General features: G+C 40.8%; 1 protein-coding gene across 2 annotated transcripts in view; it reads right to left on the reverse strand.

Moving 5' to 3' along the window:
- AMPH (amphiphysin) overlaps positions 1-25216 on the reverse strand; it is a gene marked incomplete at both ends in the record, with an annotated part of 174899 nt that overhangs the window by 52449 nt on the left and 97234 nt on the right. For both annotated transcript variants that reach the window (XM_079711943.1, XM_079711942.1), the window contains 5 exons: positions 480-555; positions 5017-5102; positions 7033-7140; positions 17571-17666; positions 20787-20881. In XM_079711943.1, coding sequence (XP_079568069.1) covers positions 480-555; positions 5017-5102; positions 7033-7140; positions 17571-17666; positions 20787-20881 — 461 coding nt within the window. The remainder of the gene's footprint in view (positions 1-479; positions 556-5016; positions 5103-7032; positions 7141-17570; positions 17667-20786; positions 20882-25216) is intronic.

Genomic DNA, 25216 nt, shown 5'->3' on the forward strand with positions numbered 1-25216 from the left:
CTGTCAGGCCACAAACACAAACAAACTAATATATATACAAACCAGAGCAGGAAAACTTATTGTTTACATTGATTCCATTAGAGATAAAGTCATACAACCTCCCTGCTGAACTAAGAAAATATTAGTCAATGACAGAGCTGCTGACTATGTGAATATCTGGAGACCAATTTCTCCTGAGCCTAAAGACTTGGAAATCCAACTTTAAAAACTGACTGAAAGAAAAAAAAAAAAAGACTGTAAGACTGTAACAAGCAGGCAGCGATTCATGAAAGCACAAACTAAAATCTTTACCAGATACACAGAACTGTGTGGTCACTACAAAAAAAATGTAGAAATATTATTGAGAGTCATGACACACTATTAAAAGAAACATGAAAGAGAGTGAATTCTTTGCATAATGCTATGCCATTTCATTTGCTTCCAGAACAAACATTCATTTACTTTATATTCCATAAGGAAAAATAATCTTCATTACTCACCACCGCAATTTCCTTATGAAACTTGGCCTCTAGGCTAGAGACATTTTTGAAAGTATTGACATAAAATCCAACTCGTCTACCATGTAGAGATACAAAGAGGAAAGAAGAGATGGGAAAGACTGGTCAGCAAAACTGTATTTTCAATGGCGATGACATACATTAAAAACAGATTTTCTTTACGAAATTTTGAATAACATTGGATTAAATAAAAATACCTAACGCAAAGTAGGCCCAACCTTTCCTGATTTGTTAATGAACAAAAACAGCTTCTTTCGGTATACAGCACAACCTTTCCTAGAGTGTTGGTAATAACCCCAAGAAATGGTTCTCACACTTCAGTGTGCACCGGGATCACTTGGTGGTTTGTTTCTGATTCAGTAGGTCTGAGGTGGGGACTGAGAATTTGAATTTCTAACAAGCTCTAGGTAATACTGATGCTGCTGGCTCAGAGATAACACTTTTGGAACCACTGCCCTAAGCATTTGTATTTTAGATTTGTATCTTGTAAAAGGTTTCAGATAGAGAAGTTTATTAATATTTACAAAATAGAAATGGTCTAGTTTTGGTGTCATATATTTGGATTCTGAAATTTGTTTGATAGAGAGAAATAAAAAAACCTACACATTAATTACAATTTTTCAGCTGAAGTGAGAGTGTACTTTCATTGAACAAATAAAAACACAAGCTATTCATTCGCAATACCTCAAACACATTTGTGAAGTAAAGTCATGGTGGGGGGCTTCTGTGAAATGAGCAAGGTCCCCTCGGTCTTCATTTTTAGGTCCCTAATACTTAGCACACCAGTCAGCCCACTGGATTCAGCCCAGTATCCCCAGTATAAGCTCCCTCTGCTCTAAATGAGGGCTCTTTGGACTCTATATTTAATTCAGTCCTTCTGACTCCATCTGAGTAAATCACTACTTTGATTTAATTCATGTTCTTTTTTCAGTGACAGTCTCAAAAAGCATCCCAGAATCCTGATTGGTTAATTAGATTCCAAATGCCAATCAAGAGCAAGAAAGGACCAGAAATACTAAATAGGTCTAATATATGGAATAAACATATATTCAGGGAGTTTATAATAAGAATACTTATTGGGGAATAAGACTGTGCCCATACACAGTAGGCACCCCTCTTATTTAAACAAAGGGTTGAAAGGCTAGAGAAAAGGGGGCTTCTAGTGGCTTAGCTGTGCCTTGTGGTGAGTCAAATTCCAAACAGTAGAGGTGGATGAATGTTGCATCATCATTAAAGCCAATAAAAAGAAGAGCCATCTAAGCACTTTCTTATATTCCCTCATTTAACCCTCATAACAACCCCCTAGGCAATGATTCTCATTTTATATCCAAAAAAAAAACAGAGGCACAGAGAGTTTTACTGTCCCAGGCCATACAGTTAATAAGTAGAGAACCAGTATTTGGTTGCAAAAGGAGGAAAACGCAATAGAAAAGCATGGAATGTTTGCCAAGAAATTCTGCTGAAGCGTGAATGTTGTTATTTCCATGCTTTCTCATGAATTACGTGGTTTGGAATTTTAATAAAATAAAAGCTAGAAGTTCAATGTAGAGGTTCGGAAATGAAACAATAGTTGAGTGCTAAAATCCATTCTACCAATAAGACTTACTTCTCCTATGGCTTAACCTGTACCTTAGATTCCTACCATGTTTCACTTAATCTTTTTTTTTTCTTTATAAGATTAGTTTATTTGGGTTTTCTTCATCTTTTTTTTCAACTTCATTAAGGTCTAACCGACAATTAAAATTGTATGATATTTAAAGCGACATGATGGTGACTTGATATATACATTGTGAAAGGATTCCCCCAACTAGTTAATGAACACACCCATCACCTCACATACTCATCTTTTTCTTGTAGAACATGTAAGTTCTATTAGCAAATTTCAATTATATAACACAGTGTTATCAACTACAGTCACCATATTTTACATTAGGTTCTCAGTCCTTATTCATTAGAGCTGAAAGTTTGTCACTTTTACCAACCTCTCCCTACTTCCCCCACCGCCAGCACCTGGCAACCACTTTTCTACACGGTTGCTATGAGTTTGCCTTTTTTAAAAAAAGATACCACATATAAGCGATACCATGCAGTATAACCTCACACCTATTAGAATGGGTATCATCAGATACCCATGACAAGAGAAAACAAATGTTGGCAAGGATGTGGAGAAAACGGAGCCCTTGTGCACTGTTGGTGGGAATGTAAATTGGTGCAGCTGCTATGGAAAACAGTATGGAGATTCCTCAAAAAAATTAAAAATAGAACTATCATATGATCCAGCAATCCCACTTCTGGATATATATACATGAGGGAATGGAGACAGAATCTCAAAGAGGTATCTGCACTTCCATGTTCATTGCAGCATTATTCACAATAGCCAAGATATAGAAACAATCCGAGTGTCCATCAACTGATGAGTGGATAAAGAAGATGGGATATATAGATACAATGAAACATTATTCAGCCATGAGAAAGAAGGAAATCCTGTCATTTGTGACAAGACATATAGACCTTGAGGGTATTATGCTAAGTGAAATAAGCCGGACAGAGAAAGACAAATGAACGTTTCGCTCAATTTTAATATTCTTTATCTACAGTGATCATGTGGCCCCGAATTCACCTACTTTTTCTTTTAATTGATTTAAAGTACAGTTGACCCTTGAACAACACAGGTTTGAACTGTGCAGATCTACTTACACATGGATTTTTTCAATAAAGATAGTACCTGTATTTCCATTTGACAGATCTTTAAATTAACTGTGTAGGGGAAAGCTTGTGTTCAATAAGAGATCATAATATGTGGAGTCAAAAGAACTAGGGTTTGAGTTCTGATTCTAGCTGAACTGTTTCAGTTTCCTGCCCTTGGATGAGTCATTTATCAATTCTTTTGTTTTTGAGGCGGAGCTAGCAGTACTCGGATTTTAGACTGTATGGGGGTCAGCAACCCTGCGTTGTTCAAGAGGCAACTGTAGGCTTCCCTGGTGGCGCAGTGGTTGAGAGTCCGCCTGCCGATGCGGGGGACGCGGCCACAGCAGTGAGAGGCCCGCGTACCGGAAAAAAAAAAAAAGAGACTCTAAGACATTACCATTTCCCCAAAGGACTTGTCTGAGGCATCCTCAGGTCCCTCCTGGCAGCTGTCAAGGCCAACTTAATTTCTTTATTAAGATGTTTCTTTGTTCTCAGAAATGGTGGAAAGGATTAAAAGCTCAGCTTACCGCAGTCCCAGCTTGCCAGCCAGGATGCTCGCACCTTGGCACTGCCCTGAGGGAAGCCTGTCCCCCCTGGGAGCTGGTCACTGTTTTCCCCCAGAGCCCCCTACAATGGAAGAAGAATACTCTGCCTGTAAGTCTGTTTCTGTTTCATAGATAGGTTCATTTATGCCATATTTTAGATTCCACATATAAGTGATATCATATGGGATTTGTCTTTCTCTTTCTGACTTAACCTCACTTATGATCATGTCTAGTTGCATCCATGTTGCTGCAAATGGCATTATTTTGTTCTTTTTTATGGCTGGGTAGTATTCCATTGTATATACGTACCATATCTTCTTTATTCATTCATCTGTCAATGGACATTTAAGTTGCTTCCATGTTTTGACTATTGTGAAAAGTGCTGTTATGAATATAGGGGCGCATGTATCTTTTTGAATTAGAGTTTTCATCTTTTTTGGATATATGCCCAGGAGTAGGATTGCTGGATCATATGGTAATTCTATTTTTAGTTTTCTGAGGAAGCTCCATACTGTTTTCCATAGTGGCTGCACCCATTTACAGTCTCACCAACAGTGTACGAAGGTTCACTTTTCTCCATATCCTCGCCAAGATTTAGGATTTGACTTAAAGCAGTGTTGCGTGACAAGCACAGTTCTGTTTATTCAGGGTGGTAGCATGGGGGTGCTGATGGGAATTGAGAGATACAAGGCCCCACTTCACCCAACAACTTCTTGTTCAACCACTGAGTGGGAAAACTGCACTTAATGGCATGAGAAATACAGAATACCTATAAATAAGAAGAATATTTAACATCTAAAATAGGAATGAAGTTTGGGTTAACAGGTAAGGGCTGCAAGTAGAGGCTTCGTATCAAAGACAGAAGACTAGATGAGCTATTGGAATAAAGGAAGTTCTTCCAAAAGCTAAAAGAGTATCCTTGTAAATTTCAAGGTTAAGGACAGTTCTCCTAATGCTGCTTAGTTGAGATTTGGGTCTCCACCTGAGAAATATACCAAGGTCTAAAACTGTGCCATCCAATGTAGTAGCTGCTAGCTACGTCAGGTTATTTAAATTTAAAAGAGTTAAAGAGAAATCATTTTAATTTAAAATTCAGTTCCCCGGTCACACTAGCCATATTCCAAGTGCTCAACAGCTAGCCACATGTGGCAAGTAGCTACTATATCGGAAATTACAGATTACCGAACACTTCTATTGCACAGTGCTGAAGCATCACACGGAATAAGACAAGATAAGGAATATTCTCTGTTCGTGCACTTCTATAACCTGTACAGAAACATCTTTACCTTGACCATAATGATGGTAACTCTTCTTGTAAGTCAACGTTAAACTCTTCAAACACTTTCTGTGCTTTCTGAAATTCCTCTTCTGCCTAGAAGTGACATATAACATGTTTACACTAAAAAATATCACATAGACACAAGCCATTTCTAGACCAAACATAGCTTAATATAAAATAGGAACAGCTTTATGGCATCCCGGAAACATTTTGGGAAGGAGAGAATCTGGTAAAAATCCACAAGATTTTTTTCAATAAAAGTGAAATACTGGGGACTTCCCTGGTGGCGCAGTGGTAAAGAATCCACCTGCCAATGCAGAGGACATGGGTTTGATCCCTGGCCTGGGAAGATCCCACGTGCTGCGGAGCAACTAAGCCCGTGCGCCACAACTACTGAGCCTGCGCTGTAGAGCCCGCGAGCCACAACTACTGAGCCTGTGCTCTAGAGCCCACGAGCCACAACTACTGAGCCCATGTGCCACAGCTACTGAAGCCTGAGTGCCCAGAATCCGTGCTCTGCAACAAGAGAAAGCACCACAATGAGAAGCCCACGCACTGCAACAAAGAGTAGCCCCTGCTCGCCGCAACTAGAGAAAGCCCGCGTGCAGCAACGAAGACCCAATGCAGTCAAAAATAAATAAATAAATTAATTTTTTAAAAAGTGAAATACTGAATCTTATTTCAAGAGGAAAATGTGATTGATTACAATGTTGCTCTTGCATCTCTTACAGAGTCATTCACTCTACAAAAATGCATTAACAGCCTGTCACGTACACTACTCTGCTCGGGATACTGGACATGGATGCTTCTCCAAGAAATTCCCTGTCTAGTGGGAAGTCTAAGTAATTACACTACAAGAAAGGGCTTATAAGCTGTTATGGAGTAGCTATTAAGGAAGATGGTGCAAGGAATAGAGAAGGTTCCATAGGGCAGGTGATGTTTTAACTTGATATCAAATCTTGAAGAATGAGCAAATGTTTGTTAACAAAGGGGATGGAGAATGGACTGCAATACATAAAAGGTGGCGTCGCTGGATTTGGGGTGCTAGTCACTAACCATGTGGACTTATCAGACTGTTCCACCTTTGTGCACCTCAAATCCGTAACATGGACATAGCAACGCCCACCTCACAGGTGTTGTGAGTATTAAAGAAAGAGGATGTAAATGAAGTGTTGAACGTGGTGCCTGGCACCTCAGGGGCCTCGCGTGAAGGGCGGCTCTCATCACAGCTGCTCAGCAGCTGGTACTGTAGGTCACGGAGGCTCCAGCTTAGGACATGTGTAGAGGAAGGAAAGGAGGGGAAAGAAGACTTGAAAGCTGACAAGGATGGAGAGGGTGAGTCAGAACCAAAGTGCGAAGGTCGCATGGGCCATGGTAAGGAATTTGGAATTTTTTTTTCTACAGGCAATGGGAGCCATTGAAAGACTTAAGCAGGGGAGAAGCTCTATCTAGATAGGTGCTGCAGAAAGGCCATCCAGGCAGCTGTGTGTGTGCAGGTGGGGGAAGGCAAGACTGGATGCCAAGTGAGAGGTCAGCAGGTGTCTCCAGTGAGTTGTCAGCCAATGACTGACATACATGGTAAAAGCTCCGGAAATGGGTCTTCTAAAAGAAAAAGAATGTCATGCAATTGTAGTACACATCTGTACTCTCAAGCACAATTTCTGTCTGAGAATTTCACACTCGATTTCCTAGTTGAATCTGCATTCTGGCATCAAGTCTGGAGCACGACCACAGAAAGAATGTAAGGACGCATTACTTTCTTTGATCAGATAGTACTGTTGGGGGCAAACGTTTATTATGATGAAAATGTGAGTCAGTGTCACCCACGTGAACTCTACTATGACCTGAAAACCCTTAATGTTACTTAAAAATTATGAACAGCAGCCCACAAGCACCATACTTCCATTTCAATTCTGCCCTGATTCCAATCTCCATGAGAAAGGAAAGATTTCATTTTCAAAAGCAAAGTTGCTATAGGTCACGGAGCATGGAGAGTGGTGACAACAGTGGGATAGGTCCCTACCTTAGTGATGCGACTCTCATCCTTCCTCTTGGAGCTCTGCAAAGCTTCCAGATGGTGGCGGGCACTGTCATAGTCCACCAGCTTCCTGCTGCGCTTTGCAATGCGGTTCTGCCAACAGGGAAACATATGCACTAAGAAAGAGACGCGGTCACAGACTCTCTTCTTGACTGCCAAAATGCCTTCCTTGTCGGCAGTGGCTGAGGACCTTGACTGGAGATCGAGGTGAACCAGAATTTCACTAGACAAATGATCCCTGGAAAACAGACTACAGCCTCCACTCCTTTGTGTGAAAACCATTAGGTAAAGGCCTCCCTTCCAATAATTAGGACAATCATGAGGAGGTGAAGGCAGAATCTGCAGTCAAAGACCAGAGAAATTCCAGAACAGGTTGAGGGAAGCACATAAACCTATACTCTCTGTTAGTCTCTATTCTAGATCTTTAAATGTTCCATTTTGAAGACAGTACAAGACTCTATTAGGATTTGGTTTTATAATTCTAATAGCACTCACACTAACAGCAGTTCTGTAAACCAGATTTACTTCCTAAGAAACCCTGTTTCCTAGAAGTGTTTGTCAATCCTTTTGTTCATTCAAATTATCTGAGGAGATTTAAAAATATATTGATTTCTAGAGACTTTTGTTTCCAGTTAGGATATAGGGAGCTACAAAGAATGTTACTGCCACACTAGCAAGAAAAAAATCTGGATAATTTATAAAAGCATAAATTGTCTTGATTGTATCACAGACATGAAGTCACAAGACAATAAACGAATCTCAATTCCAAAGAGGGATGAGTCTCTTCAAGGAGAGATGAGACATACCAACTCTTTCACCTTAGGCAGGTAAAAGCTGTGGCCACCATACAAGTGGACAAGAGTAGTCAGCTAAAATTTTAACACATTGTTTAAGGTCTATTGTGGGCTAACGTGTCAGTTTGGAATAGCTGGGTGTCCAAGACACAAAGGGAAGTTGCACTTACAGGCACGCTCTTTCCTTGGGCCTCTATTGGATGCTATGAGAAAGTCTGGGGACAAGACACTCCCTCGCAGTGCACGTGAGAATGAAATGATCTCTGATGGCTATGGGGGTAGAAATACAAAGCCCTGCCCATTCCCTTGGACATTTTTCTCTTTACAAAGCAAAAGCCTTAAGCCACTTGAGGAGGAAACAACAGATCCTCTGGTCCACAGAGACCAGGCAGAGATCCACTGATTCTGGGAGAAACGTAGAAGCAAAATCAATCTGGCCCCAGTGATGGATAGGAATCCCTTGGGCCCCTAGATATATTCAAAAATAATTGTAACACACAGAAGAGTGGGAGAAAATAAAACCCACTTGGGGAGGAACATAAAACCCTCTTAGGCCCAAGATCTGATTCCTACAACAAGAAGAGGTCTGATCCCACTTGGGCAGGGTCAGGAAACTCCTATTCGAGCTCAACCACAGATACGAGGCCGACTTTGCCTAAGACAGGCCAGGAAAGTAAAACATAAAACAGCCTTGCCTCCACTCCAAGCCCAGCACTGAATAACAAGAAACAGCTGCCTACCACTGGAGAAAGGACAAGCGTATGGAGAGAGACCCCCTCTGAAACACTGGCACACAAGGACACCTGAAATCTGAGGGGGAGCAGGAACACTGAGAAAAACTCTCTGGCATCCAAGGGCCCAACCAATGTGGGTCAAAGTAGAGGCAAAAACTAGACTTCAACCCAAGAGTCTGAAAATGTTATAGATGTTAGACTATACGTGCAAGGTATGAGCAGCCCAATTCCAGAGGAATTCGAAAGTGACAGTGCACTGAAAGTAACAATAGCAACAACAAAACACAAATCCAGCTCAAGCTGCAAGCAGATTAATTTGAACTCTCACACTACTGGCTTGACAAAAAGGCATGCCCATTGCCAGGCATAAATATTACTCCAGTCTTCACTATTCTACACACGATGTCTGGCATTCAATCAAAAATTTTGAAACACACACAGTAAAAAAAGAAAAACGGCCCATGAGAAAAGACAGAGCAAGCAACAGAACCAGACTCAGACATGACCCAAATGTTGGAAGTATTAGTAATTTTGTGGGGGGGGCTGCACCCATGCAGCATGTGGAATCTTAGCTCCCCAACCAGGGATTGAACCTGTGCCCCCTGCAGTGGAAGTACAGAGTCTTAACCACTGGACTGCCAGGGAAGTCCCCAGTCAGTAATTTTAAAATAACTATGACTAACATGTTAAAGTATCTAGCTGGAAAAGGTAGACAAAATACATAAACAGATAGAGAATTTCAACAGATCCATGGAAATTTAGCTAAATGGAAATCAAATGGAAATGATACAATTTATCAGAGAGGAGAAATTTCTTCATTAGACTTAAAACAGCTGAGGAAAGAAACAGTACAGTTCAAGATAAATGAAATGAAGAGAAATTTTTCTCATTAAAACACAAAGAGAGGGACTTCCCTGGTGGCACAGTGGTTAAGAATCTGCCTGCCAATGCAGGGGACATGTGTTCGAGCCCTGGTCTGGGAGGATCCCACATGCCGTGGAGCAACTAAGCCTGTGCGCCACAACTACTGAGCCTGTGCTCTAGAGCCCATGAGCCACAACTACTGATGCTGCGTGCCACAATTACTGAAGCCTGCACACCTAGAGCCCGTGCTCCACAATAAGAGAAGCGACCACAATGAGAAGCCCACGCACCACAACAAAGAGTAGCCCCCGCTTGCCGCAACTAGAGAAAGCCCACACCCAGCAATGAAGACCCAATGAAGCCAAAAATAAAAATTAATTAATTAATTTTTAAAAATCACTAAAGAAACCCCCACAAAGTGAGCAAAAGTTTAAAAAAAACAGAATCAAGCATACAAGACCTATAATACAATATCAAATATCAAACAGTCTAACATCATGTAACTGGAGTCTCAAAGAGAGGAGAGGGAGAGGCAGGGAAATATTTGAAGTGATCATGGCTGAGAATTTTATAAAATAAGGAAGACATCAGAAAAGTACACGTCCAAGAAATTCATAGAATCCCAAGAGGGATAAAGACCAAACAAGACACAGACAGCTACACCAAAACCAAACTGCTTAAAATCAAGAATAAAGAAAAAAAATAAGTACAAAGGTAAGAATTACGGAAGACTCGTCTTCAGAAACTGTGCAAGCCAGAATACAATGGAGTAGCATCTCTTAAGCACTGAAAAATAAAAAACCAAGAGAGAGTTTTAGAATTCAATTCCCAGTGAAAACACCTTCCAAAAGTAAAGGTGAAATACACGTTTTTTAAAAGACAAACAAAAGCTGGGGGAACTCACTGCCATATAAGAATTTTAATACCAACAGGAGCTGTACAAAGAAATGAGTACCAGAAATGGTAAAACTTAAGGTAAATAGACAAGATTTTGGTTTTTTACTTTGAATTGCTTGAAAAGGTCACTGAACTAGAGAAAAGCAGAAACAACAGATCATGGGCTTTATAACCTATGTATAGGGAAAATATATGACAATAATAGCACAAGGGAAGGGAGGGAAGAGCTGGAAATATACTGCTATAAGGTTCTTAGACTGTACATAAAGCGCTGCAACGTTATTTGAAGTTAGACGTGATAAGTTAAAGATGTACATTGCAAACTGTAGGGCAACCACTAAAAATCAAGTTAAGGAGGAACAACTAATAAGCAAATAGTGTAAAAATACTGATTCCTGAGCCCCAGACTAAGAGATTCTGATTTAGTTAGTCTGAGGCAAAGTCCAGGCATCTGTCCTTTTTAAAAAAATCCCCAGTGGTCTAGTTATGCCCAGCTAGTCCAATACTGAGAACTGCAGAAGAGGATCCTTAAAAAACTTTAAATTTCATATGGTAGGAAGAAGAAAAACAACAACAATATAAATGTGTATTGTTTACAAAACAAAGTCCTCACAGCGATGCCCAGTATGGGTGTGTCAGGGATTTTCCCATTTTACAGGTAGGGAATTTGAAGTTGCATGAGATTAACCTCTAACTTGTCCAGAATTACTCAGAAAGTCTGTGGTGAAAGATGAATTAGGTATCAGCCCCGGGACCAGGGCCAAGAGTAGGGTGACTCCAGTGAGACACCTAGGGCACATGTTTAAGGAGGCTCTTCCTCTTGGGGTAATGTTAATGCAGGGTCAGCAGTCCTTATATTTTGAACCCTCGTGCCCCCACTTGTCTCACTCACTCCCTGCCCCTGATGCTTGGTTAGTGCTCTTTCCGGCACCGCCCAGGTGTCTCTGACAGACTCTGTCATCCAGCTGCCATCTGTCACTCTGTGCTACTCCTCTACATCCACTTCAGGGGTGACGACAGGTAGGGCGGGGCAGTTACTCTTGTTTAGCTACTTCCAAATCCCTTTCACTTTACCCTCTGCACCGACCATTTCCGACTGGTGTCAGTGGAAGGATGGCTGACATACCACGTTCACTCAAAATATGCGATGGGTCAAACCATAATTCAAAAAAGAGTCATGCACCAAAATGTTCATTGCAGCTCTATTTACAATAGCCCGGAGATGGAAACAACCTAAGTGTCCATCATCGGATGAATGGATAAAGAAGATGTGGCACATATATACAATGGAATAGTACTCAGCTGTAAAAAGAAACGAAATTGAGCTATTTGTAATGAGGTGGATGGACCTAGAGTCTGTCCTACAGAGTGAAGTACGTCAGAAAGAGAAAAACAAATACCGTATGCTAACACATATATATGGAATCTAAGAAAAAAAAATGTCATGAAGAGCCTAGGGGTAGGATGGGAATAAAGACACAGACCTACTAGAGCATGGACTTGAGGATATGGGGAGGGGGAAGGGTAAGCTGTGACAAAACGAAAGAGAGGCATGGACATATATACACTACCAAACGTAAGGTAGATAGATAGTGGGAAGCAGCCGCAGAGCACAGGGAGATCAGCTCGGTGCTTTGTGACCGCCTGGAGGGGTGGGATGGGGAGGGTGGGAGGGAGGGAGATGCATGAGGGAAGGGATGTGGGAACAGATGTATATGTATGACTGATTCACTTTGTTATAAAGCAGAAACTAAAAAAAAAAAAAAAAAAAGAGTCATGCACCAAAATGTTCATTGCAGCTCTATTTACAATAGCCCGGAGATGGAAACAACCTAAGTGTCCATCATCGGATGAATGGATAAAGAAGATGTGGCACATATATACAATGGAATAGTACTCAGCCGTAAAAAGAAACGAAATTGAGCTATTTGTAATGAGGTGGATGGACCTAGAGTCTGTCCTACAGAGTGAAGTACGTCAGAAAGAGAAAAACAGATACTGTATGCTAACACATATATATGGAATCTAAGAAAAAAAAATGTCATGAAGAGCCTAGGGGTAGGATGGGAATAAAGACACAGACCTACTAGAGCATGGACTTGAGGATATGGGGAGGGGGAAGGGTAAGCTGTGACAAAACGAAAGAGAGGCATGGACATATATACACTACCAAACGTAAGGTAGATAGATAGTGGGAAGCAGCCGCAGAGCACAGGGAGATCAGCTCGGTGCTTTGTGACCGCCTGGAGGGGTGGGATGGGGAGGGTGGGAGGGAGGGAGATGCATGAGGGAAGGGATGTGGGAACAGATGTATATGTATGACTGATTCACTTTGTTATAAAGCAGAAACTAAAAAAAAAAAAAAAAAAAGAGTCATGCACCAAAATGTTCATTGCAGCTCTATTTACAATAGCCCGGAGATGGAAACAACCTAAGTGTCCATCATCGGATGAATGGATAAAGAAGATGTGGCACATATATACAATGGAATAGTACTCAGCCGTAAAAAGAAACGAAATTGAGCTATTTGTAATGAGGTGGATGGACCTAGAGTCTGTCCTACAGAGTGAAGTACGTCAGAAAGAGAAAAACAGATACTGTATGCTAACACATATATATGGAATCTAAGAAAAAAAAATGTCATGAAGAGCCTAGGGGTAGGATGGGAATAAAGACACAGACCTACTAGAGCATGGACTTGAGGATATGGGGAGGGGGAAGGGTAAGCTGTGACAAAGCGAGAGAGTGGCATGGACATATATACACTACCAAACGTCAAATAGACAGCTAGTGGGAAGCAGCCGCATAGCACAGGGAGATAAGCTTGGTGCTTTGTGACCACCTAGAGGGGTGGGATAGGGAGGGTGGGACGCAGGGAGACGCAAGAGGGAAGAGATATGGGAACATATGTATATGTATAAATGATTCACTTTGTTATAAAGCAGAAACTAACACACCACTGTAAAGCAATTATACTCCAATAAAGATGTAAAAAAAAAATGCAATGAATTAGCCCAGCAGAGTAGAGAGAAGGGTGCTAACAAGGTGACAAAGCTCATTACTTTCAGCAGACATCTGTTACCTTCCAAGGAGCACTGCCCCTTGAGGTAGTGGCCTTGTGTAACTCTGTGAAAACTTTTACAAAACTCTGCTTTGTGAACTTGGTTGGGGGTGGGGAGGTTGTCCTTTAGTATCTTCCAGAAAAACAAATCTTGATGCTTTGAAGATAAACTTGATTTTCGAAAAGAGCCAAAATTCAACTACTTCCAAGCCTGGGAACAGTGCACTGGATCATCTTATTTTTTGTTCAAAAACAAGAAGTGAAGTAAATAATGTGAGTCATTTTCTTGTGTAACTGAAAAGTCAATTACAGAATACAGCTTACCATGGTAGAAGTGACATTTTGAAGGTCATCACTCATTTTGATGCATATATTTTTGTGTTGGCAAAACATATCAATCTTATTGCCTTACCTATCTGATATTTGGGAAACCTGAAAAAAGAACCACATCTCCTAAGAAAGGGTAGAGTTAATACACTATAGCTTTCACCTGGAAAATGATACAATTCTTTTTTAATCATCCAATAGTAAATTTTATTAAATAAATTTACTAGCTTAATCGTAAATAGCTTAATTAAATGGCTTTTAAATATTTACTTATTTTAGTTATTTATTTATTGTTATTATTTTTGGCTGTGTTGGGTTTTAGTTGCAGAGCTTGGGCTTCTCTCTAGTTGTGGCGTGTGGGTTTTCTCTCTCTAGTTGTGGTGCTTGGGCTCCAGAGCACATGGGCTCTGGAGCTGTGGGATCTTAGTTCCCTGACCAGGGATCGAACTTGTGTTCCCTGCATTGGGAGGTGGATTCTTTACCACTGGACCACAAGGGAAGTCTCACTTAAACGGTTTAATTAAAAGTTCTTCAGATTCCCCACTATGCATTGACCGTATGCAGTGAAGAAAGTAATTTACTAAATTTTTTTAAAATTTCAACAATAACTCCAAGTTGGAATTCATTTTGGCCCACTGCTGTAAATATATGTTTAATGGCTCATGCACAGCTGCCAAGATAAAATCTAAACTTCATTTTACAATAACTGCTAACAGCTGTAAGCCTGTGTAGGTTGGGGACAAGCTGGCTCTTATTACAACATTGATTTTAGATATCAGTGCTGCACAACAAAAACTGTAACACCAGGTGCCCTGCCAGTCACAGCTGGAAAAGTCAAACACCATTCCCTCATGAATGGTACTGCATAGCCCTTGCTGATGGGCTGCAGTAAACATTTGGAAATTTGCCTAACCATGCACACCCTGTTGGTGTTAATGAGTCAAGGAAGTCAACTGTGTTCCAGGCTTTGAAAATGCTCCACTGTATTTTTAATCATAATCCTCCTTTTCATCAATAACCCATTCACTACATAATCTCTCAGCACTCACTTTATGAAGTGACAGAGTCTGTATCCACATCTAACTTCCGTCCATTGAGTAAAAGGCACAACATCTGTGTATGTTCACAGAAGAAAAGTCTTTCAACGATTAGAAGCAGCTATCCCGACTGCTCTCCAACCCCAGATTGCTTCCTTTCCAAGTTAAACACTGCTATTTCCTTCACTGTTCACCATATGAAATGGTTTTACAATTGTCTATCTTGGTTGAAACCCTATGTGTATGCTCTAATATTCTGAATGTGACTTCAGAGAAATAGAGAGAGAGATTATGTAGGCTCTTTCCATGATGCAGGTAAAGCCATGATGCAGGTAAAACCATATTTCATTTATCTTCAGGGAATCCAGCTAGATAACATGATTCCAAATCTCTCATGTAAGATGTCTCAGTAACTGGAGGATCATCATTGTGTGTGACCTCAACCATGGACCACAGGAAAAGAACAGCTTAAACAAAATAAAAGGACTTCCCTGGTGGCACAATGGTTAAGAATCCGCCTGCCAATGCAGGGGGCGCGGGTTCCAGCCCTGGTCTGGGAAGATCCCATATGCCGCAGAGCAACTAAGCCCATGCACCACAACTACTAAGCCCACGCGCCACAACTACTGAAGCCCGTGTGCCTAGAGCCTGTGCTCCGCAACAAAAAGAAGCCACTGCAATGACAAGCCTGCACTCAGCAACGCAGACCCAACGCAGCCAAAATTAATTTAATTAATTAATTAATTAATTAAAAAATAGAATAAAAGTTCCACTGAGTGTTTCAACAAACTGAAAAGACTAACCAACATAACCCATCATGAGTTTATTTTAATCTCTCTGTTTCAACAAAGGTACTTCTGTATGTCTTCTGAAATTTTACGCTCCTAGAGAGAATGGTCAATTTCCAAATAGCTAGTGCTGGGCAGTATCATAACAAATAACAAATAACAAACAGATCCTTCACACATTTTTGATGATACTAAGTTTTTGTTCCTGAAGCTCAACAACTTTTCAAATGTATTCTCCTGTAGTCAATTGCAGCCTTTATTTGCTTATCTAAGTTGTACTATCAAATATTATATGAATAATTTAGACAAGTTGCGAGGTTCTTTGAAATTTTCAAGTAGGAAGACAAACGTTTCTTATACCTAATTTATTAGGAATTGATTTTTATGGAGACTGAATTACCACACAATAAACAGTATTCTAAAGCATGATAATAATTCTGAGACTGTTTGCTCCACAAATGCTGCAAATTCCAAGACAAAATGTCAATGCCTATAAAATTATCTTAAGATATCTCAAAACACATTCCCGGTGTACAGAATTTTAATTTTTTAAAAAATTGTTTAGGGCTTCCCTGGTGGCGCAGTGGTTGAGAGTCCGCCTGGTGATGCAGGGGACGCGGATTCGTGCCCCAGTCCGGGAAGATCCTACATGCTGCGGAGCGGCTGGGCCCGTGAGTCATGGCCGCTGAGCCTGTGCGTCCGGAGCCTGTGCTCCACAACGGGAGAGGCCACAATGGTGAGAGGCCCGCGTACCGCAAAAAAAAAAAAAAGTTTAATTTCTCAGAAAATTTTTAAAACTGACTTAATACCTTTCCAAATTAAGATGTAGCTATACAATGACTCGGTAAAGCATTCTGCTTCCTATTATGATAACGTCACCTAGAATTCCTCATTTAGATTTGTTCTCTGGGACATTTTGCCAACAAGGCTAATGTGTCCAGTCTGACCCACACAGGTTTTTGTCTGGTGCCTCTGGTGTCCCAAAACACACTTCGGGTGTTGGCCATCTAGCATTATGCACTCTGTGTGGGACTGAGGAAACGAACGTCATTGATAGGAGTATAGTTTTGGCCAAGAAGCTTCACTAGGTTTCACGGCCTAGGGCGGTGCACATTATTGCAGATGGTTTCCTGGTGTCTGGCAATGGCTATAAAGAAGGCCAGGTAAAAAATGGAACTTCACATCAGAGGTCACCTAGCAAGATACTGAAAATGCCCAAGGACACTGGTTCATGGCCTCCTCGCTCTACAGGAAGGGCACATGGCTGTCTTACCTAGCAGTCCTCTTTGAGCTGGGAAAACAACTAGGGAGCACATCTATTAATGCTACCATTTGCTCTATACAGCCGGGATGGTTTAAAGACCATCTATACCTTAAGAGTCAATTTCAAATCTGTGATATTCAATCCTTCACTTGTATATTTTCCTTTCATTGAGTCCAAGTGTCGAATAAGACAAATGTTTTAGACAAGATATTTTTTAGATCCAGATGCAAATGTATTTGAAATGCTTACATCTTAAGAATTCAATGTGAACCTGAAAATTTCAAGGAGAGAAAAAATATGCAGGTGTACTATGAACATACACAAAATAAACAGTAAGGAAAAGATCAGATTTTGCTCTCACATGTGTAATGAGAAGTTTCTCCTTTCCTCATGACCTTTGTTTATTCTAATAGAAATTCTTGCCAAATGCCATATAACCAAAAGGTTTGAACATAAAGAAGATTGGAATTTTTTGGTATCTCTGATTTATGATTTTCTATCTATAGGATTAAAAAGACTTCTGTAGAGAACTAAAAGCTGAAGCAGTTCATTAAAGGGGGAAATGTGATTTCTGGAACTATATTTCATTTTAAACTGTTAGGAACAGGATAAAAATCTCATGCTTAAATAAATGAAAAGTTACCAACTGTCTTTGATGCCAGCTTGAGCACTTTTAATTCTACTTATCTCTTGCCCATGTTTTAATAAGAACATGGGACCATTCAATTCTTCCCTTTATAGACACAGAATAAAATACCTTTATGTCAGGAAATTGGCCCAGATAGGTGTCCAGTGTCAGCAAGGACCCATCCACTAGTTTTTGATGGAAGTCTTCCCACAGCACATCACATTTCTGAAAGAAAAAGAGAAATAAAGAGACAACTGCAGAATTATTTTAATTGGATAACTTTCACCAACTTCTAAAAAACCTGAAACTATAAAATTAAATAAGTTCTACTTCCCTGGCTAGTAAATGCTAGAAAAGTGTGGATTATTTAAAAATACAGTAATTTGGCTACCAGTTCTAATTTATAATATAGGCTACCTAAGGGCTCAGCTCATTTAAAAATGTGTTCCTGATTCCGAATTACTAAAGAATGTAGAAACTTCAAAAGGTCCCCAGATTCCTATAAATGGACTTTGGGGCTAGGAGTCTGTGAAGAATTCCACAAAGACAGTTTGCTTCTGAAGCAATCCATGAAATTAGAAACCACTCCAGACAAACAACAAACCATTGCTGAAGCCTCCACATGTAGAGCAGAAAATGTAGTCATACTGGGAAGGGCCCTACCATTTATGGAATATCAATTATGATAAACACAGTGAGTATTAGATATTATTATTATTGTTACTTCTATTACTGTCAAGGCATTGGGTTAAAAGCTGTATGTGTCTCTGTGTGTATGTGTGTATGTGTGATTTAATTCTCACAATAGCCCTATGAAGAAAGTCTCATTGTTGCCATTATACAGAAGATGATGCTGAAGTCCAGAGATGTTACATAATTTGGCTAAGGTCATGCAGCTGGTATATGACAGACTCTGGTTTCAACCCTTGAATCTGAAGCCCATGATCTGTCGATGACACCAGGCTGCCTCACCAGAACAGAGTTCATAGCCCAGCTGTGTGACTTTGGAGAACTGAACGTTCCTGAGTTTCAATTTCTCCAAGTATGTGAGTTGACAACATAAACTTGCTTCACAGAATCCCAGGCACGTGCGCAAGAACGTCATTCCATATTCCTCCCATTACTACATTGGGCGTCTCCTGACAATGCCTACCCTTTCTTTTTTCTTAGCAATAGAACGTCCAGTTTTAGCCGGGCACACAGCTGCCTAGGATACAGACTATACTTCCCAGCCTCCACTGCAGCCAAGTGCAGCCATGAGACTAAATTCTGCCAATGGGATGGACTTTCAGGAAGTGGCCCTAAAAGGAGGCTTGTCCTCCACGCTTCCTCCTTCTTGCTGACTGGAAGACAAAAATGAGAGCTGATAGCCAGAGCTCAGAGTCATCTTGAACGTGGAGGTGGCAGCAGGGATGCAAAGACAGGCCCCTGATGCTCATGGGTCCCCCATACCACACCTGGGCTGCCAACCTCCAAGGTCGGTGATGGGAGAGAAGCTTCTCTCTTGTTGAAAACCACTTTTTAATGGTTGATTTGCTTCTCTTTTTCACACGTTAAAACCCAATTCTAATTGTCATAAACCCTTATTAAGAATTTTATGCAAACAGGGACTTCCCTGGTGGCACAGTGGATAAGACTCCGTGCTCCCAAGGCAGGGGGCTCGGGTTCGATCCCAGGTCAGGGAACTAGATCCCACATGCAAGCCACGACTGAGAGTTCACATGTCACAACTAAGGAGCCCATGTGCTGCAACTAAGGAGCCCGCCTGCTGTATCTAAGACCCGGTGCAACCGAATAAATAAAGAATTAAAAAAAAAAGAATTTTATGCAAACAAAAAAATTTAAGTCCACCGTACAAAGAGGCTTATCTTATGATCTGAGCAGACCCCCTGGACATGCAGTGTCAGGTGCTTCCCCATCAAAAGATTCCAAAAATCCTGGCAGCCACGAGGATCAAGGTAGGACAGCAGCTGTTTCCTTAGGAATCAAGGTCAACAGTGGCATTTGCCATACACAGAATTGTAACGTGGTGTTCTGAAAAGCCATTCACACAAGTTTCTACCATTCCCTTAAAAATTCTTCTTTTCACAATGAAGTTTTAGTTATACACCTCTAATCAGAAATTTACAAAATGAGTTAAGCCTTTAACAACACGCTGTTGAAACACAGCATCTTTATATTTAAGAAACGTGAGAAGATGCAGTTCCTCAAAACTGCATTGGAAAATGGCGTGTGGAGGCTAGTTTTGCCTAATTCACATACTGAAAGTTTTCAAAAGAGGTAACAGAGCTCACAAAGAGCTTTCTTCATAAATAGATCTCAGTTTCTATCATAGTCATAACAAGATTATGACTTGTGATCCATGTGGGAGTGTCAGAATTTTCGTGAAGCAGCCCAGGAAAGATGCTAACCCATCTTTCCAAAGGCTGCATAGATGATCAGCATGTCATGTACCAGACCCTTCCCTGAGTTGTGGCGGCCATATCTCTTAACTCTTCTGTGCCTCATGAGAAGCAACAAGCTCCCATGAAGTGGGCACGATGACCAACCGTTCTTTGTTTTAACGAAGAGCTTGGACATGAGAAAACCCCTGACAGCAGGCTTCCTAAAGTCAGTAATAATCACACACACAGTGCACTAGGTCGAGGATGTGAATACACAGACTTTGTGTTATTAGGAGATACAATTATAATTCTCACTTCGCCGATGAGGAAACTAAAGCCCAAGAAGATTAAAGAACTCATCTGATGTCACAGCCCATTCCGCCTTCCTCAAAGCAACAATAACCACTTTCTCACTTCCCAGAGCCAGACAGCCCTGAGCTAGACGGTGCATTTCAGGTGTTAAGACATGTCTAAGGACAAAGCCTTTCATTAGTTAAATTCCTATTAGCAGGCCCTGTCCTCGGCCCTGCAGACCAGCGAATGGACCATCTGGTGGTAAAGTGAATGGGATGCTCTTCCCAGATCCTGTGCCTGCTTTCAAGGAGGGATGAGGAAGAAGGCACAGTACATAAAATCAGGCCATGAGCCAGTTCTCCTACTGGAATGGGCTAAGAAGTGTAGTAAAGGACCGACAAGTGCTATTCTTATGTTGAACAAAACCAATCTTTAAGCCACAGCTTTCTACCCAAGTGGCTTTATTATCATGTTCACTCCTCACTGCAAGTTTGGATTGATCTGGATGGTGGAACTGCACAGTGCCTTCTGGGTACACGGTGTCCCCTCATGATTGGGGCCATGAAGTGGTGAGAGGGGGTCAGGGGATAGGCTGAGTGAGCAGGACATGGTGGGAACCTCACAGAAGTCACCCCGGGGCCTCTCACGTGCTGTGACCAGCTCTTACCTCGCCAACCATTTTCACATCTTCACGCCCGTACCAGTCGGGCTCATAGACTTCATGCAGCGACTCGGTGAGCTTCATGGAAGCCTCTTGCATGCCTAGCATTGGAGAAAAACAACTCCTGTTAGAGAGAGGTAGGTGAGGAGTCTCTTCCTCCTTTCCCTACATTTCAAAGTGAGAGGAAAAATCCTGAATACTTGCTAATTGTTTAAGGAAAACCTGGGCAGGCACAATTGCTGTTTGCACCTGTAGTCCTGATTCTGATTACAGTGTGCATTTTCTAGTATTTTCAGGATAAAGAAACATGCTGGGTCTTGAAAAAATCAACAAGGTGTTCTAGTCTAAAAACACCAATAATAATATGTCCTATTATGTGTGCTGTCACTTGCTAAATGGCATCAAACTATAAATGTATGGGACACCTAGAATACTTACCTATAAAACTAAAGAGTTCTAAAACAATTAATACCAAATGACTTTAAATATTAGAAATAAAGCATTTGGGCGGGGGGGAAGCAGATAGAAGCAAAATCTATAGGATTTTCAGGCATCATTGAAAGGGCTTTAATTGGCCTAAAAATTTTCAAAAGAAACAAGAAGTTGTTCTTTTTCCAATATTACTAAAAGCTTATACATACAGTTTTAAGTCAGAACTCTCAGAAAGCTTAGTGTTCTTAAGTCTATGGGTATTTTCAGAATTTTCATTAAGGTACAATTTGGTATGTTGCAAAAATATGGTTATTAATAATAGGAAAGATATAAAGTTTCCCAGTGCAACATGGTGATACAAAGTATCACGAAGTCTTTTCCAGACTCCCTTTGCCCCTCCTTCAAAACATGGAGGGTAAAGTGCGGATTGCCGTGGAGACAGCTCAGGGCTGGGAACAGAGCAAAGTGGAGTCTTTGGCTGGTGACTTGGAGAAGCGCCTCTTTGGCACCAGACTCTCCCTCACAGCTGGAAGGTGAGACCTGACCGAGTTGGTGTCCTGGTCTTTGTCACTAGGGGATATGAAAAGGGGCTGGATAGAAGGAGAGGAGAGAAAAACCATAGTGCTGCCATTAAAAATAAAAGACACATAAACTTAATGCCAGCAAATCAAAGAGGGAAAGTTTTCTGTTAAACTGAAAGCTGCAGCACTCTAGACTCACCCACATGCTTGCTGAATTTAAGACAGTCAGTTCTGGGTTCAACAATGAGAGAAAAGGACAAAATAAAAGAAGATGGCTGAGGAGTTTGAGGGTTTTGAGCACAAGCTGCCTGTTCTCCTTGCTTGGCCCTCGCAATAAACCTTTCTCTGCTCTACAAAACAAAATAAAAAATAAAACGAAGATGCCTGAAAGGATCAAAGTATATCCTCAAAGAGTCACACAATGGAATATTACTCAGCCACACAAAAAGAATGAAATAACACCATTTGCAGCAACATGGATGGACTTAGAGATGATCATACTAAGTGAAGTAAGTCAGACAGAGAACTTCATATGATATCGCTTATAAAATGATACCAATGAATTTATTTACAAAACAGAAATAGACTCATAGACATAGAAAACAAACGTATGGTTACCAAAGGGGAAAAGGGTCGGGGAGGGATAAATTAGGAGTTTGGGATTAAAATACACACACTACTATATATAAAATAGGACCTACTGTATAGCACAGGGAACTATACTCAATATTTTATAATAACCTATAATGGAAAAGAATCTAAAAAAGTATATTTATATATATTTATATATATTATATATATAAAGTATATATATTTATATATATATCACTTTGCTGTACCCCTGAAACTAACACATTGTAAATCCACTATATATCAATACCAATTTTAAAAAAATTAAATAAAATACTAGTCCCACCCCACAAAAAGAGTCAACATCTAATTTGCTATTTCATAATACTTTTCCGTGCTTTAGGCATAGACCATCCCCCTTTGTATTCCCCTTATAAGGTGCAGATATATATTTGGTCTTTGCACATGAAAGGTATGAACGTGTTTTGGGGCCACAGGAAGTGTGAAAGCCTGTGACCCTCTCTCCATGAAGAGCACATCATTGAACATATTAAGGACGCCCCTTACAATGAGAGGTACAACCCACACCTGCTGAAATGACTTGGCAACCACGTGATGAAGCCCGGCAGGCTAAGGTAGGAAACAGCAGTGATGACTCAATTCTCTGGGAACTCTGATGAACTAGCGTCTTATAAGTGTAGAGACAGGCAAAAAATAATGCAAAACCCTGCATCCATCCCCTAGCATTTTGAATCCAAACAAGGAAGAATCTCTCTTGTGATGGTACATGTGGTCACCAGTGACATGGCAGGAACATTTATTTCAAGTGTCTATGTCTACCCCTCCCTAAGCAAATCAATACTAAGAAATATACCCTTCAAATTTATACCAAAAGTGAGTCATCAGTTAGAATTCTATAATTCAGATGCCAAAAGGCTTCTGAAGTTTTCTTTTAAATCTTTGCCTTGAGTCAGCTGGAAATTATAAACAGCTGTTTAGGTAGGTTCTTAATGTCTTAAGAGAAAGAAAGAAGAATATGGCATTGTAGGACAAAACCTTTGTGGTACAAAATGAAACTGTGATGGATTTCCCTGGTGACGCAGTGGTTAAGAATCCGCCTGCCAATGCAGGGAACACGGGTTCGATCCCTGGTCCGGGAAGATCCCACATGCCATGGAGCAACTAAGCCCATGCACCACAACTACTGAGCCTGCACTCTAGAGCCCACGTGCCACAACTACTGAGCCCACACACCACAACTACTGAGCCCACACGCCACAACTACTGAAGCCCGTGCACCTAGAGCCCATGCTCCGCAACAAGAGAAACCACCGCAATGAGAAGCCCATGCACCACAACGAAGAGTAGCCCCCGCTTGCCACAACTAGAGAAAGCCCGTGCACAGAAATGAAGACCCAACACAGCCCAAATAAATAAATAAATTAATAAATAAATTAAAAATGAAACTGTGAATGTAAGTTTAAAATAAAATTATGTAAGGCCTTACTCACTGAGGCGAAAAGCTCCATGTTTGCAGTAAATATTTCTATTAGCAGACAAAAATAACTACTAATTGCTGTGTGGATAAGTAGTGGTGTGGATAATTTGGAAAGAATCTATTTTGACAAAAAAATTGTCTCTAGAACACTCCATAGGAAGTACTCTGAGGGATACACAGGTGAACAAGACACAGCCTTGCTCTTAAAAGGCATAAAGATTGGCAGAGGCTTTAGGGATTTAGGATTTACTCTGCTGGCAGAGCATACGAGAAAAAAAAAAAAGCTAAAACCCAAGTCCCCTTCAAAGTAATTGGGCACCGTTAAAGCAGAATAGATGCTAAGTGACATTTAATAATATCTAATATCCAATATTTTCTTAAAAGATTAGTGGTTTCCAAAACTGTAAGACAAGTCTCAAACATCATATAGAGAAGAATGATTATTCTGGATGGGAACCACTTCCCTCTCATCAAAATTGTGGACCACCCTAGACCTCAGTTTTCTAACGTGTACATTATCAATAAATTACAGTGCATGTCATGTGTTGTAGTAAGAATAACATGAAATGAGGCCATAAAACGTTTATGTCAGTGCCTACCTACATGCTCAATAAACGTTAGCTATAATTATTATTAAACTATTAGCCTAGACTTCTAAGAAGTTTCCTAGCAGTTTCATTCCCCCTAGCCTGGATTCCACACAATCACAATAATTATTTCTAAAATGCTAATCTGATCATGTGACTCATTCCCTCACCTACAATAATGTAAGGACTCCCTTCTGCATTGACAGAATAAAACCCAATGCTTTTTCTACCTGGAAAGTCCTTCCAACATCAACCCCTTTCTCTGGCATATCTTATCACCTGATGACCACATATGCCCCCTTCTTGGGTCCATTCAAGTGTAAGTTCCTTGAAAGGGCCATTCCTGACCTGGTCTCTCGTCCCTCAGCTAAGGTGGAGGGGGTCTCTCCTCTGTTGTGATAGCCCAGAATGCACACTTCTCTTAAACTACTTATTACTATGCATATCTGGTCTTCTTGTTTATTCAGCTTTCTCTACAGCTAGCTGCACGAGAACAGACACTATGTCTTGTTCACCTCTGCATCTCCATCTCCTAGAACAGTACCTGGACTGTAATTGAGGCTCAAGGCAATGTTGCTGCTAAAATGAATGCGAGCATATGATCTCCTGCAAAGCCCAAGCCGTCAGCAGAAATAATAAAGACCTACTGGAGTGAATACCACCCAGAGATTTAGTGATAATAAGATGAAGGGTAGAGCTCATTGAATCCAATTTCATAGAATCCCAGGAGTAGAGATTTTGGGGGGACTTCAGAGAGTAACTGGAGCGCTTTACACATGAGGCAGTTGACAGGCTTGGTGATTTTCCCACACTTGCCTCTGGGACCAG

The sequence above is a fragment of the Hyperoodon ampullatus genome (genome assembly GCF_949752795.1).
Source record: "Hyperoodon ampullatus genome assembly, chromosome: 9".
Lineage (NCBI taxonomy): Eukaryota > Metazoa > Chordata > Mammalia > Artiodactyla > Ziphiidae > Hyperoodon > Hyperoodon ampullatus.